The sequence below is a fragment of the Taeniopygia guttata genome, chromosome 1A (assembly GCF_048771995.1).
Source record: "Taeniopygia guttata chromosome 1A, bTaeGut7.mat, whole genome shotgun sequence".
Classification (NCBI taxonomy): domain Eukaryota; kingdom Metazoa; phylum Chordata; class Aves; order Passeriformes; family Estrildidae; genus Taeniopygia; species Taeniopygia guttata.
Genome location: NC_133025.1, coordinates 24,994,887 through 25,011,639, shown reverse-complemented (window position 1 = coordinate 25,011,639; position 16,753 = coordinate 24,994,887). Strand labels below are relative to the sequence as shown.

The window sequence follows — 16,753 nt, the reverse complement described above, 5'->3', positions numbered from 1 at the left end:
AGTTATTAAATTTGGCAAGGAACATATAAGGATTCACTCTGGGTCTTTGGCAAACCTATGTCTTAGATGCGGATGGGACCACCCACTTATTGGTCCTCTGTGGGAAGTGTCCCACTCGCACTGGTGGGGGGTATTGGCTGTGGAGTAACTGAAGGGGGTGTCTAAAGCAATGCTTTCGTAGAAAAGGGGGATTAACATCATAGCAAAACTAATAGGGGTTAGTCAGGTTCGATTTGGTTTCATTTAGGGTTAGTAAGGTAGCTTTTAAACAGGTTGGCTATGTGGAACACGAAGGATGGGGTATTTATTGTGGTGACTTCTTTGAGCACCTTGTCACTTGATAGATGTTGCACGACCCACCTAAATAGCTGATGAGGGTAGTGGCCTGGGCCAGCTTGCCCCCCGGCCACAAGCCTCTAAACAGCAAAATTGCATAAAGACACTGTGCATGGTTGGGTCTCACCGCCGTGGGACGCTCAGGTTTTGTCTGGTGGCTTGGTGGTCTGTCATCTCCTTCTGGAGCAGGGGTGTATGTGTCACGGGGATGGTTCACAAGCGTGTCCTGCAAACAAGACTCACAGCTTCTCATTAGTTTTGTTTTGAGGGTCAGGTTTGATTGGTAGCAGTGGTGTGCAGCAGTGGCTCTCATAGTCTCACCACGTGGGGGTCCCGACTGCCACAGAGGCAGCACGTCTCCCACACCCCCAGGGGCTCTCTCCCACTTTCATGGCTAGGGTTACCCAGGGGTCCCGTATCGGGGCGTCTCCTGCTGACCCTGCGGCACAGGCGCTGCTTGCGGTGGGAGGAGGCTGGGTTCGGCCCGCACCCCCCCCCCCCCCCCCCCCCGTCTCGTGTTTCCGGGGGCTGGGACCTGCATTCCTTGGCGAGATGCTCTTTCCTCCCGCAGCTCCAAGGGGTGTTTTTCCCCAGCTGGTAAAACTGGGTTGGTTCATATTGTGACCGCTTTTCAGTGCGGCTTAGAACTCTATTCGGTTTTGTTTTAAACTGTGCTGGTTCCGTTTCTTTTGTTTTGGAGTCCCGGCCGGCCCCCGCCGGCTTCTCCGAGCCGGCAGAGCTGTCGCCAGGCTCCGCACCGGAAGTCAAATGCCAGTGTACTTCCGGGGCTCCGCGCCGTTTTGTCCGGCCCCGAGCTCGCTCCTCCCCGCGGGGGAGGGGCCGCTCCCGCCCCCCCGGCTCGCCGCGCCCCCCGCGGGGGGTGGTTTCTCCCTTATATGGTGGCGGCGCCTGGCGTGGCCGCTGATTGGCTCCGCGCTCCGTGCCGCTCTCCGCCCCTTTCTCCCGCGCACGCGCGCCCCTGAAATCGCGCGGTGTCCGAGTTTTCGCGCCGAGATTACCCGGGCCCCGCCCCCCTCTACGGCGGCCGGTGCCATTTTTAAAGCGGCAACGTGGCCGCACAGTTAGCGTCTCTGCCTGAGCTGCGGCTTCTGCGATTCTGGCTTCTCCTGCCAGCTCCTGCCAAAAGCGCTCCGCGCGCCGCTGCGCTTCTGACAACGGATCTCTGACCGGCGGCGGCGGCGGGACGGATCGGGAAGCTGCGGTTTCTCGGGGTTTTTTTGCGGCGGGGGTTTTTTGGGGGTTTTTCGCGGCGGGGGTTCTTCGGGGGGCTTCCGCGGCGAGGTTTGGGCTCTGATCTGGGGAAGGGGGTGTCGCGCCGAGCCCCCCCGGGTCTCCGTTCCCGGGCGGACTGTCTTCAGGGACGGTCTGCGCTTCCGCCCCCGTCCCGAGCCCGGGTCTAACTAATAAACGCATACGTGCTGCACTCCGCGTCTCCTGCTTTCCTATTGCCTTGCGTGGAGCTTTTTCTACTTCGCCCTGTGCCTTAGGGCTCTCGCCACTGCCTGAGGATTTTGTTTCCCCGGCCAGCGTGGCTGTACACTGTTCCCATATTCCCGGATGCATGGCATCCACTGAGCATTCGGTTGCCCCAAGCTCAAGCGGCCTTGCTATAGCAAGATAAAAGTCCCTGAGCTTAAATTCGATACTCCATTGCCCACAAATCATACTCACGACCCATGCGACGCTGCCTATGACGCTCGCGGGTCCTGGGACGTCTCCCTGCGCCTAGATACGGTCTGACCGTTCCGGCCGCTGCTCCCGTCCAGGCGTATCCCGACTGCCGGGGGAATTTTTCCCTTTTTCCTCTTCCCGGGTTTCGGCACCAGTATGTTGCCTTTATAAAGGGCAACGGGCGACCTGGTTCAGGTGGCAGCACGGCGGCCTGGCCTCTCCAGGCCGCTCGGGCTATCGATAAAGACGCTGGCACCAATTTGGTGGACGATCGAAAGCGTTTATTATCTCATCTCGTGGGTTTAAATAGTCTTGGGGGTCTTTGCTACGTCAGAGGGGGGTTGGGGGGTCTCAGGGGTTAGTCGGGAGTGGAAATTTACCGGGGCAGGTGTGGCTACATGCTTCTGGGGCTTCTGGGGTTAATAGATAACGTGGGGTAAGGAGAGGGGGAGGGGTCTATCTTTCCGTCACATCCCGTGGTCTTCCGCTTCGCCTGTCCCTTATCTACCACAGAAGATAAAGCTGAATCTACTTTTAGTACCTGTGTTAACTGTGGAGAAATTTGGTATCATGTCTGAAGCCCTTAAAAAACAGGTTCTGACATCAAAGTGTCTGTTTCAACAAAAGAGTTAATGGAACAACATTACAAAGTTAAGAATAAAAGATTACTTAGCATTTCTGAAATTAAGAACTTTAGAGTAATTTAGGTATGAAGATGCCAGTGTCTTTACTACAGCGTGCAACCATTTTTTAAACTACTTTGCTACTCAATGAATGGAATTTATGTATATGTTGCTGTTTAAAAAATAAAAATTCCAAGGAGGATCAATTAATCTATTTTTTCTCTTTTGAACTGGGCAATTACAAGCAGAATAGAAGAAAAGTATTAGTAGATATGGAAAAAATATGATATGTTTGAGGGGAATTAGTATTGCTTTTGTAAAGAAAAGCCACATCTATAATTTTGCATAAAGTTCACTGGAGGAGTCAGCAACCACACAAAGAGCAATCCAGCTGCCAAAGTTGTCTTAGAATGGCAAAAGGCTTTTTAAAATGTTCCTTGCCCTTTTTAGAATGCTCCTGTCAAACAGACTATGCTGCCATTGAGTAGGAGGGAAAGTCCTTGAACAGATGGATATTTGCTGAAAAGTTGGAGACAAAATAAGTTTATACAGTCTGCTTTCTCAGTTGAAGGAGAGAACTAGCAGAGAACTATAAACGTGCGTGCTAGATCTGTGCTCTTAAACATAGTAGAAAATGAAGTGGAAAGGTGAGTGGTGAGATAATAAAGTTTGCTAGTATTACAAATTTATTCAGGGCAAGAAGGATGAGGAACAACTGAGAAGAGCTGAAGAACATATTCCTATTATTAGAGAAACAAAGACAAAATGTAAAAATAACTTCAGCTCTAGCTACATATATAAACTCTAATTTAACATACAAAACCTTTCACTCAGGAATGCTATTTTCAAGTTACAAAGAGTAGATAACTGTAAATAAATAGTTCTAAGAAATAGTAATCTCAAAACAGAAAATATTGTTACACCTCTCTGTAATTTCACACCATGAGCTTGTCCTGAACACTGTATATACTTTTTGTTCAGTTTTCTCTCCTCCCTCTCCAATCAGAAAGATACAGAGAAGACAACAAGGATTATTAGAAGTATGAAACTGTTTCAATATGACTGTAAATTAAGCATCTTATTGCTCTTCAGGCTAGAAAAAATAAGAAATTATTAATTAATTAATAGTTTATAAAATCATCAAGATTATGAGGGAGTTAAAAAGGGTATGATTGCATACTGTCTTTTCTAGAAAGAAAAACCAGCTATCAGATGAAATTTGAATAAGGCAAGTTTGAAACAACAAAAATCCTCTTCACGTAATGAAGTTATTACAGGACACTTGTGGTGTTAAAAGTTGATATAGGCTTGACAAAGAATTGGAAGAATGAGCTACTCAAAAAAAACTACTGAATAACAACAATTACTGAGTTTGGCTACTTATAAACTGACAATATGTGTGGCCTGGTAGAGTAGACTTCGGATATATAAATTAACAACTTTTTCCACAGCCTGCTGAGGAATACTTGGGGGTGATAGTTGATGAAAAAAATCAACATAAGCCGGCAATGTGTACTGCAGCGCAAAAAAACAATCAAATCTTGGGCAATTTCCAAAGCAGCATGGCTGGTAGATCAGAGGTGATTCTCCTGCTATGCTCTTGTGAGACTCCAACTGGGGTACTGCAGTTCTGGTATCTCCAACATACGAACACAAAATTGTTGGAATAAGTCCAGAGGAAGGCCACAAGACTGATAAAAGGACTGGTGCCCTTTGCTTCAGAAGACAGTCTGAGAAAACTAGGACTGTTAAGATTGGAGAAGAGAATTTTGTGTGGAGACCTCATAGCAACCTTCCAGCATCTGAAGGTGGCTTACGGGGAAGCTGGAGAGGGACCCTTGATCGGGAACTTTAGTGATAGAACAAGGAATGATGGGTACAAATCACAGAATCACAGAATAAGCTGAGTTGGAAGATACCCAAAAGGATTATTCAGTCCAAGTCTCAGCCCAGCACAGGAAACTAAGAGCCATGCCAAGTGCCTGAGAGTATTGCCCAAAAATATCTTGAACTCCATCAGGCTTGGGGCTGTGACCATTTCCCTGGATAAGTTCCCAACCACCCTCTGTGTGGAGAAACTTTTTCTAATAAAGCCTACACGTCCCCTGACACAACTTCAGACCCTTGGGTCCTGTCACTGGGCACCACAGAGAAGAGATCAGTGCCTGCCCCTCCTCTTCCCCACAGGAGGAAGTTGTAAATTCAAGAGGTCTCTCCTCAGTCTCCTCTTCTCCAGGCTGAACAGGCCAAGTGACCTCAGCCACTTCTCACACGGCTTCCCCTCAAGGCCCATCACCTTCCATTTGGTCCTCGTTTGGACATTCTCTCATAGCTTTATATTTTTCTTATACTGTGGTGTCCCAAAGTGCACAAAATATTCAAGGTGAGGCTGCCCCAGAGCAGAGTAGGGCTGGGCAATCCCCTCCCTTGCCCAGCTGGCGATGCTGTGCCTGCTGCACCCCAGGACACAGGTGATCCTCCTGGCTGCCAGGGCACTGCTGACCCACATTCAACTGGCCATCGACCAGGACCCTTTCCAGAGCACTGCTGTCCAGCATCTCATTCCCCAGACTGTACCTACATCCAGGGTTGCCTTATCCCAGGTAAAGAATCTGTCGCTTTTCTTTGTTGAAATTCATTGCCCAGTCCTCTAATTTAGGTTAGATATTAGGAATAAATTATTTTCTCTGAGGGTGGTGAGACACTAGAAGAGGCTGCCCAAGGGAGGGCAGTGTGTGCCCCAGCCCTGCCAATGTTCAAAGCCAGGCTGGATAAAGCCTTGAGTAACCTGGGATAGTGGGAGGTGTCCCTGTGCATGGCAGTGGGACACTGGGAATGGATGATCTTTAAGGTCCATTCCAACCTCTTAACATTTTATTATTCTATGAAATATAATTGTTTTTGTAGAGGCATCTTCTCCAGGCTAATATTCGAGACAAAGTAATGAGGTACTTTGAACTTGGTCTTACCTGATACAGGAATGAGTGGTCTATTAAGTTCTGTCCTTATTTTATATTTTTCATTAAAAGAACCATTGATTTCCACATACATTCCTATAAACAGGATTAATAAGTGCTCAGTTCTGCTTCATGTTGTATTTGGTATAGTTTTATTTCTAGAAAAGTCAATTTAATTTTTAAGATATGCAAATGCACCTCAAGTTCCATGCTGTGGATGGAGAACAGGACATTGCTACTGTAGACAAAAAGAATTGTGATATTTTGGTTTTGAGGTATTCACTGTAATATAGCTATTAATAATCAGCTTCTTTTGATACTAAGACCTGGCTTAAGACTGCTTATGTTTGATGAGTCAGGGATTTCTAAGTGTTTCTTTGTTTTAAGTAGTCCATTAGCCCCATGAATTACAATTCAATAAGAAAGTGGAACATGATATATGAGCTACACCTATACAGACAAGCTGGTCATTCTCTGTTTTGCTTGAGGGTCCAATTTGTCTTGTTAACATCTGTGCATATACATTAAGATCCAACCTCAGCTAAAAGTACTTTTGACAGAGAAGCCCAAATGGGAATGAGAACTATATGCAAGTCTCATCACCTCACCTGCCATAAGGACATGGAAGCAGTCTGCAGAAATGCCCTCTGGCTGAGGGCCACAGGGCATTTCCCACCGTAGATTAGAAAGAGGACACTGTCCCTGAGACCCCTTCCTTCTGCCTTGGTGTGTTTTCTGAGAAGTGACAGAGCAAGGACCATAAAGTAAACAGACATCACCAGTTAGTTTCTCCTTCAGAGCTTGAGAGCTGCACCCTAACTTCCACAATTGAAACCTGTTTCTCCACACATTTAATATTTCACATGGCATGCAAATGAATTAATCTTCATAGCATTCCTATGGAGTAGGTAAATATTGCTCTTAAATAAAAATCCCCAACCAGCCAACTCATCAGAAGACAGGAGACAGGCAGTGACAGGAAGGCTTCTGAAATCGCCTTGTATCTGGGCTCAGAATTCAGGAAGTCTTTTCCTTTCTGCTATTGCATAGAGGTCATCTTGCTCTTTGATGTAGTCTAGAAAATGAAATGAGCTATTAATGTCTGGATACATTGCCCCATTAAATTAGAAACATTTACAAGCCCAGCACTGCACATAAAACATAGATAGCACTTCTCATGATAAAACTATAACCTGACTTTCTTTCTTCATTTTGGATAGTGTGACCTGTGGTCTCTCTTTTCTATCTGCCTTGTGGTTTACTGCATTATGTAATTTTGCATCCACTTAAAGGCCAGCCAAAAGAAAATACTTTGTACTTTGTTGGAAGTGAGATGTAAACAAATGTTAGATCTTGCCCTGCCATTTTTCTTAGGCCTTCTGCAGAGCTGGGTTACAACATGCCAGTATTCATTAAAGGAAATATTTTTTAGAATCCATACTGTATTGCTCATAAATATTTCAAGGTACCTGAAAAACCTAGGTTAAGAGCTCTCTTGTCTTAGGAAACTATAAAGACAGCTATTGTACACTCAGTTCTTTACACTAAAATCATGTGCAGGAGTAACTAAGTGGACACATATGAATATTTACTTACAATGTCAACTTTAACCACTGCTTCTGCATGCTAGCTAGAAAGTAATCAACTAAACAAAGGAAACAAGGAATTCTCACAAACCTTGTTCCATATCTAAAATATAAACTCCAAATATAAATTATTGAATACTATGTTATTAGAACCTAAGTATTTTTCCCCGTATATTTTCCCTGTATTTTTACTTTAAACAGATACTGTAGATACAGATGTAGTCTTTTTGCATTTACATAAAGCTGGTGTTATTAAGAATATCCACATGAGAGAAGGTTACAAAGATGATCCTTGTAAGAAGGTAAATCAGATAGCATATATTGTAATACAGAGTACTTTTTGCTGTAGCTGAATGACACGTTTAGAAAAGCTGATACTTTGATGAGAAGATCAACTGCACAGTATTCTCCCAGAATCTTCTCCAGAGTCTCAATGCAAACTAACATAAGGACACAGCGTATGTGTCAAGAGAAATAAACACACATTAAACCAGACATTCATTTTCCTCAAACTACACTCTGAAATCATATGCAACAAAGTACTGTGAAAAGATAGGAGTGCAAATTTTACAGCAACAGCCACATTTCAGATAAAGAAAAGCTTTTGTATGAAGTTGTATCCACAGTCCCCAGCATAAATTATTAATAGTTCCAGCTATACTGCTTTATAACTGAGGAGGAAGTATTCCTAAGAGAGAATAATTTGATTAAAAAAATCCTGCTGTTCAACAAGTATTTAGTGTTTGTAATTAAAAATGTATATCTCTTGGTTAATATGTGGGAACATTGATGAAATATGTTTGATGATTTTATTCAGGTGTGTGATCAGAGCTTAGCAAAGGACTATTGCTGAGCTCATATAATGAGGCTATAAATTATCTTATTTTTAATAACTTGATTGACCTAAAATGCTCTTCCTTGTTTTTCTTGCAAGCAGGACTCTAGTTGAATGCTGTATTCACTTGTTCTCTTCTTTTAAAATGGTCTGGGAGGAACTGAATGTCATTGTCCTTCCCCTTGCTATATGCTGGAGGTCAGGGATCTTTGTTTCTCACAGAACACCTTTGCTTTACTCTGCCTCACCTCCTTACAACGTCCAGAAGAGGTGACAAACTGCTTTTGACAATGTGAACCTTACTACCTTCAGTGTGAAAAGGGAGCTGGTTGTGGTCATATGTGGGCAGCAAGTCGTCATTTAGAAAAGAGCTCCCAACTAATGGATAAAGTATTTTTAAGCATGCTGGAATGGTTCCACAGCCAAGCTGTTATAAATGAATAGGCCTTTTGTTGTGAGCCTTGATCTCTTCCCTCCTTCTCCCTTTCTCCCTCCCCCCACCTCTTTGTCAGGACGAGTCAATATCCTTCTAATTGGGTGTCCTTTCTGGACTTTTTCCCCAGATTTTAGGCATTAGGAAAGTTCAAATCCTTAGACACAGAGCCTAGGTGCCCAGAAACTATTTTTTTCTTAAAGAGATTTATTGCTTCAAGAGGTATTCATTTCAGAAGGCTCAACAGTATTGTTATGGAGTTTTTTGCTGCACATAGAAAATGTAAAAGGAACTCAGTTGTACTTCACTGAAATGGCATTATCATCCCAAGAATGAACAAGCTGATTTGTTATGCCTTTAACAAGAGCCCTGTCAACTTCTAAATCATGTTGTGGGATTGTTCTGAAACCGTGCCCCAGTATGCTTTCAGAGATAACTACCCTGCTATCTTGGTGGAAGCTCTGATTTTGTCATCACATCTTTTCTGACTGCCTGAGGAAAGCGAAAGTGGGTGAAGCCTTCTCTGTCAATAGTACCACAGGTGAGAATGGCCAAACTGGAATGCTGATAGTCAGGCAAGACTAAAAATCTGGTAATGGTGCCTCCTGACGGAGACCCCTGATATAGTCCTGGTGAAGATTATTTGCAGGTGTGTTCACTGATTTTGCAAATTTTTGCCTTGAGAGTCTTAACAAATAATAACTGCTTGGAATTCACTGGTACTTGGCATCCCAGGATCCCAGGCAAATTTAACCTTCCTAGGAAGCAAATATTGCCATTCTTATTTCATAGATAATTAAAGGAGACATGCAAAGATTAAGTGTTTTGCTTATAGATGCAGTGAAAGTTTGTGGTAGATTTCAGAAGAGTTGAGGTTTCCTGTGTAAAAAAAAAAAAAATTTAAAAAGCAGAAGAAGCTATGTTTAAAGAAATGCAGCTGGGACTCAGGATTTTTATAATAAAAGTACTCATGTATTTTACTGTGCAGTCATAGTCCATCTCCTGTCCTTGCCAGTTTACTCCTTAAAAAACACTATTAAGTATGTTTGCCAATTCAGATTTCCTCCCTGTTGTCTCTGCAAATCATTTGTGGATATGAAGTGAGAATATCAGAAAGCTGAAGACAGAAAACTGTTGGAATAAATAAGGCCTTCTATTCTTTTTTTTCTCATAATGATCAGTGAAAAGGATAAACAGGCTATATTTCTTTTCTGACTAACACTCAAAGAAGTGCCAGCTTGCCAGTGGAGCAAAGTTACCTGCTTCCTGCTTAGAGAGACTCTCCAAACCTGCCCGGCCAGCTCTTCAACATCTTCCACTTTCCTTCTTCATTTCCATTAAATTAAAAGGGTTGAATTTTATATAGCTTTAGACTGATGCATATGAGTTCAGAGGGAGAGGGAGAACGATGATCAGAAATTTCCCAGTTCTGGAAATCACCAGATGACAAACTAATGTTCTTGGGTTTAGTTGTTCAGCTGCAGAAGACATTACTTCCTTTTAACCTGAGTACCAGTAATGCCTTCTTTGTAAAAATCCCCACATTAACCAAACGTGGATGTTCTGTATATAGAAAGCTACTGTGTGGGAATTATTTGAGTTTCTTGGTATTCACTGTATAAATAAATATGAAGTAATATCCTTGCATTGGCCTTTAACTTATACCTCACAACATTAACTAACAACAACAACAAAAAAATCCTCCAAACTCAACTTCAACTTCCTCTCCAAGCTCTTAGGAGATTTTTCCACCAGAACCTCCCTTCTAATTCTGTAATGGCCTCTTCCTAAGGTGTCTATCCTTACTTGCTCTATATTTTTGGGGATATAAATGAAACAGGCTTGTTCCCATGAGATCGGAGAATTGTCACCACACTGGACTTGTTTCCAGCATGTGCTAGCAGGCCAGTCTGGTGGATGATAATTGTTACCCTCTTACAGTGGCAATATGAAAATGAGTCATAAATCCTAACTCAAATCACATATGTCCACACCTCAGTCTCAGCCCTCAGTTTCTACACAGGTAACTGCCTCAGGCAATTATTTGTCCTTAGCCCTGCTCTTAGGGAGAGGAACATACTCCTTACAAATTCTATGCAATCTTTACCTATGCCTGCCCTTCATGGAAGATGAGCTGGGGCTCTCAAGTGCTTTCAAACCTTCATTTACCCAGAAAAATCCGTCTTTTTAATGTTGTTTTTAAAATGTGCTTCTCTTACTGGCTGAAGGGAGAACAGTCATGTGGCTGGAATATTCCAACACCAAATAGCTCTTGTGATTATCAAATGCCTCAGCTCCATTTCAGCATTTCATCACCCTCAAAAGCCATAAACTACTCCATGTACTACTCCTCCACTATGAACATTGTCTCTTAATCAAACTGATATGTTTAAGAGACAATACCCGCAATATATGTGAATTTTGGCAGGTTATGGGAATAATGAGCCAGATGTACAGGAAATGTAAAGAGCAATATAAGTTGCAAATCCATAACCTACAGCTTACAAAGCCTGCAGAGAGCAGAAATATGTGCTGTTAGCAGAGAAAGCTACCAACAGGTTCACAGTATGTCTTGCCCCTAGCAAGCTTAGACCTGTTGACAGGGGTAAGTTTCAGTATATTTGGTACTAACTGTATTTTCACTTGAAAAGGCCCTCTTATCCCAATACAGAACTAATAGTTTGCTCTAGAAACCCTTCATGTAATTGACTTTATAGTATTGTGGAAGAGATTAATTAAATTGTTTAATTCCTGTAATTTCTGAATTTTAAATTGACGTATAAATTATCATGTATACATTATTTATCCACACTTAGAGTAAATAGTCCAAATATTTGTTTATTCTATTCTGTTCAGGTGCTGTAAGCATTCTTCCTGATAGCTGTTCATAAAGGTCTACTGTACACACACCTTACCATTGCTCATTAACTGCATTGGAAATTAAAGTCTTTAACTGCTCACTTATCCCAAAGTACTAAAATTTCACTACATGAGCTATCACAAAGTGCAACATAAGCAAACCCCATCTATAGACAGCAGCATGGAGCATGTATGTGTTTGTGTTTTGAACCATAAAGCTGTAATGAAATTATTTTATGGCAGGATCCTCTCAGTTCCAGCTCAAGATCATCAGATCTGTGACCTATGATACAGGCTCTGCTAAGCAAAATATAATGCTGACTTGGTTCAGTAGTTTATGTATTCACAACTGGAAATTAAAAACCTAGGTTATGCTAGGGGATTAAAGGTATAGCCTGTAGTTTGCAAAAACAAGTGAGATATCATAAACCAAACAAATGTAAATCTTCTGATTTTGCACAGAGTATAGCACAGGTGACAATAGTACTTTTCCAGTTTTAACAGAGCTATGTCTCCTTTAATTGACTTAGTTGCATGATCAATATCACAAACTGCACATGGCATGCAGAAAACTGATTCCTTCCCAACAGTAATATTTTATGAGATTGGCTGTGGATTTATAAACAGACAAAATATTTTAAAATTAAGGACAGAAATCCAAACACAGAAAGACATAAGTAGAAAGAACCTAGTCATAAATTAATGAAACTAAACATCCTTCACACATTAAAAAATAAATGTTAGTATTGATTAATGCAGGGAGAAGCACAATTCCATCCCATTGATACCATACTGTCACTTCAACCTGAACTTGCAATTTCCACTAGTTTCAGTGTTTGTCTTTGAAACTGTTACCTGTCATGCTTAATGAAACTAAGTGACAATTGTATTTCTTTTAGTACATTAATATAATTAGAGTTTTAAAAAGCCCACTTCAGTGTTAAAATAAATCATAAAACTTCATTAATTATTGCATTATAAGAAGTCCAGCTTGCTGTTTTTTTTAGTAAAGTACCATAGGTTTGTGCTAATGTTACTTTGTCTCCTTTAATAAATATTGATTAGGATTAAATACTTCATAACATATCTTTTTCCATTCATGAGTTCTAGGCATCCACCTTCACAAATGAGGATAAATGTATAATCTCATGGTCTAGTGTAGCATATCCTTCATGCATGCACACTGCGAGTGTAGTTAACTCCGGGTGTCTAGACAGATACACAAACGTTACAGAGTATGTACAGAAATCTGTTGTGCATTTTCTTCACTTTCTTTTACCAAATTCTCAAACTGTGTATTTCACTACAAACTGCAGAGGAAATTATTGTAGTAGTTTCCAAATTGCTGTATCCATGGGTCAAGAATTGATTTTTTTTTTTTTGGTCAATGTGAGGCCTAAGTCATCTATTGTTCCCAAGTTCAACCATTTACATTAGAAAAAGACAAAATATCTTCTGCTTTATTTTAAGATACTCTCCTGTGTCATGACACCTTGGTGCTATTTATCAGTTCTCACTCAATAAGAAACCTCATACAAGAGGAGAATTTAATATGTGATAAGATGTGAGAAGCTTTGGATGCCATAGAAGAGAGCTATTTGTTGGTATCAAATGGGGGAAACCAGCATTTGTAGTGTTTCTGCTCACCCTCATGTTTTGTATTTTCCAACATAGTTTTATAACAAGAAAATTAAATGTCTGATAAGTTCTATGTTTCTGAAGATTAACTTCCATATTTTTCCCATTGTAGCAAATGATTTTTTTTTTATTCTTAGCATACTTGATGCCATATACAATGGTAGGCAGAAAGAAATACGTATTGAATATATGTCTTAAGTGCTCCTTCACATAAATTTCCAGGTGTATATTTGGAAAAGTGGAGGGGCGGGAATCTCTGCTCCCACCACTGCAAGTGACAAAGTAATGAGAGACAATGGCACTAGCATTTTTGCTACTCACTTGGTTTACTTCTTAATTATATTTATGGTGCAAACTGGTAAAAAAAAATACCTTTTATTTGGAAAAGCAGGTGTCAAACCTTTTTGAAGACCAGAGTCTTCAAGTGCTTGAAAGTTTAAGTAGTCACTGTAGAGGAATGGATCAAGACAGGATTGGTTACTACTGTTATGCAATCAAATCTGACTTAAAAAAAAAAATTACTGACATAACAAATTTGGGCAAAAAAATTAGGGAAGCGGTCTGACATCCAGGACTGGAACAACAGAGATTTTGAAGTGAAAGCACCCATGCCACAGTTGCTTAAATTTTCCTTGTCCATTGTTCATGGTTATCAGAGTTTTACTTTGACTATAATAAATTGTATTAAGTCAAAAATGCAAATAATTTATTGAGAAAATATAGATATCACTTTGGAAAACTTCAGAAAAATATTTCACTTACTTATGTTGAATACTGGTTAGCAAGGTAATTCAGTCTGCTGGCATTTATGTCTTGAAACATTCTCTGAGAGAGCAGTTAGTAGTTAAAAGTATAAAACAACTGGGTACAGACAATCTTATTTTATTTACAATAATAAAAGGGAAAAAACCCCACAGCTCTGACCTCAAAATAACTGCTTTTATAAGTTTACAGGAGTCTGTTTATAGATCTTATAAATATAAAACAATATGAAATAAAATTAGACTCCAATATTATTACTTATACAGCATTTTCATTAATACTTTAAAATGTTTGAAACAAACCACAGAAAAAGTAAAAGAGAAATAAAGTAAATTTGCACTGTAATAGGCTCCTACAGTAAACTAAAATGTAATAACTTGTTTTAAAGGAAAAACACAAAACTTCCAGTGATTTTATGTCCACATACAAACATACATACATACATTCTTTCTCTCTCAATGATATGTGGCAGATATTACATGTATTAGTGAACAGTATCATTGTGCCACTATTCACCAGGCAGGACTTCATCTCCTAGATGGGATCCAAAAATACCAGCTATTTAACGTGGGAGGCACGTTAAATCCAGTTTGCATTATCTGTTTTTGTCAGTATTTTAGCTGAGGTATTATGATAGTCTTGTGTAAATATTTGGTTCTTGCATGGTAGGTGGTTTAGAATTGCCATTAATTGGTAGAAAGTATAACTGAATACTTTTTGGAGTTAATATCTCCGTTGTGATATCAGAACTATAAAGTCACTTTTGCTATTGCTTATTAAAGTAATACATTTGAAACTATTCTAAAACTAATAGTCAGTATCACAACTATGCAGTCCTTGAAATGGTTTGGGTAATTTCCTCTTGTCTTTCCAGTTATTTCAGCAACTCTATAGGATGAGGAAGAGAACTGGGCCAAAGGCAGTTGGTCCTTACCTTTTCTTCTTCTTCCTGGGGAAAATCCCTCCTAGCAGCACAGTCACAGAATTAGATCAGACCTAAGATTTGTATAACTAAGAAACTGAGGCAGAAGACTATTTTCCTCCCTTTCTCTGTTTTAGAAAAGTAAAATGGTGCCTTTTTCCATCCTTATTTGCATGGGTTTATCTACATATGTCAGTGTACACAAACAATAACTTTGATACAGATGAAGTTTTGTAATTATGTTGCTGTGTAATATTATTTTGTAAATTTTGTTCTGTTCAATGTATAGAATTCATATTCGTGACTGGCAAACCCTTCCATTATTTTGGGCAAATATACAAAGAAAGAAAATCATGACAGTTAAAAATACTTGTGGAATTGACTGAGGATAATTTTTATGTTTGTTTTTTTTCCCTATTTTACATTTTATATGTAATGATTTTACATGCACTGCATTTTACATGCACTATCTGAATGAGCACTTGATGCTAATTGTTTGGTCTAGTAATCTATATTGATACCAAAATGAAAAACCAGAAGCATATCTATTCAGGCAATTAACAGAAATATTGATTATGATACAGAGCAAAAACCCTCACAAAATATTTTACGTCAAGAAAATTATAATTCCCAATTGTTGTTGTACTGGCATTTTTTTCTTTTTTTCAGTTGTTAAGATATGGGTGAGAAATAACTGCAAGATAGCCCATTTGCAAGTGAGAAGCACGGGGAAACAAATTCTGTATTCTCTTTCTATGTATAGCAATGACTCTTTATCAACAATTTGGCTGTGCATTCAGTAATACGGACTCATGATATGCAAATGCATTTGGCCGTTAATACACATTTGCAGCTTACATGTTAGTGATTCCAAAGGAACTGTTGCAATATATGCTCTGAATATGTATGAGGAATAATACACAATATGTAAGTAAGAGCATTCTATATTATGAAAGTAAAAAACAGAATGCACACTATTTTTAATACTCATTCACAGTGTACTCTCTTGCAGTTCAAAAGGAACACCTGTACTCTGTTTTATTAGCTCATATTAAAGATGTACAGAAATCACTAAATTTTTATAGATCTTAGGATGTGTTATCATGACCTCACACAGCAATATAACATAAAGTCTTCTGTTACACTGCATTATTTACTCTATTTGTAAAACATACTTGGTTTAGCATTTTCAGATTTAAAATTTTTGGGAACAGATTGATTAGATATTCTTTTCACATGGAAATATTTTTGGTTTTGTAGAATCTAGATAAGGTATTTTTTAAAACATCTTTTGATATTGGTGATTAGTTTGATACTGCTGAGAAAAGGTAATGTAAATTTCATGAATACTCACAATTGGAAGGAATGTGCATGAAATACTAATGTAGAATAATGCCAGATCCAGATACTTCTCAGGGTGCAAAAGCATAAGGAGCCTTGTTAACCTGAAAAGCATCAGAAATATTTAGTTCAATTTTTTTTTGTATGCTATAAATACAGCCTCTAGGATTATTAGGACTAAATATTGTGGACAAATTCATTAAGTGATTATGAATTTGCTAAATTTCTATATAACTCATATTACAATATTCTGTGTTAAGCTAACTATACTTTTTAATCAATATTCGCTTAAAATTCTTGCCCACTTAACTCAAAAGATGCTGTTGTCCATCACTTGCCTGCTAATGTCACTGCAAGTTCCAAATAATTTTCAATGCCTTAAAAATCAGTACAGAGTTTGAAAAATTAGCTTTTGCTCAATTTTATTTCTTCTGATGTCCTAAATAAGTTTTTTATTAATGAAGGTACAATATTAACTGTGCAGAGAAAAGCTGAATAACTGAAGGAATATATGCAAATTAATTAACTGTTGCAATCCAGAACAGCTGTAATTGTATACTGAACAGTTCTTACTTATTTGTAGGAATGTAATGAATTACTAGTTGACATGTTGTTGTGATGAAAGGTCATTTTCCTTGATTTAATATATAATCTGTGATATTTCATGAGATCTATTACCTGCTTGAGCTTGCTAAGGAATAGCTGAAACTACTGTAAGCCAGGCTTACAGTGATGTGCTTCACCCTAAGCAGGACAAAGCTTGTGGACC

At 39.6% G+C, this 16,753-nt stretch overlaps 1 protein-coding gene across 1 annotated transcript in view; it reads right to left on the bottom strand.

Moving 5' to 3' along the window:
* LOC105758560 (uncharacterized) overlaps positions 1 to 16,753 on the bottom strand; it is a 33,319-nt gene that overhangs the window by 13,909 nt on the left and 2,657 nt on the right. The window contains exons 2-3 of the mRNA XM_072923953.1: positions 15,998 to 16,088; positions 1,308 to 6,683 (exon numbers count right to left, since the gene is read on the bottom strand). Coding sequence (XP_072780054.1) covers positions 1,308 to 2,022 — 715 coding nt within the window. The 5' untranslated portion in view covers positions 2,023 to 6,683; positions 15,998 to 16,088. The remainder of the gene's footprint in view (positions 1 to 1,307; positions 6,684 to 15,997; positions 16,089 to 16,753) is intronic.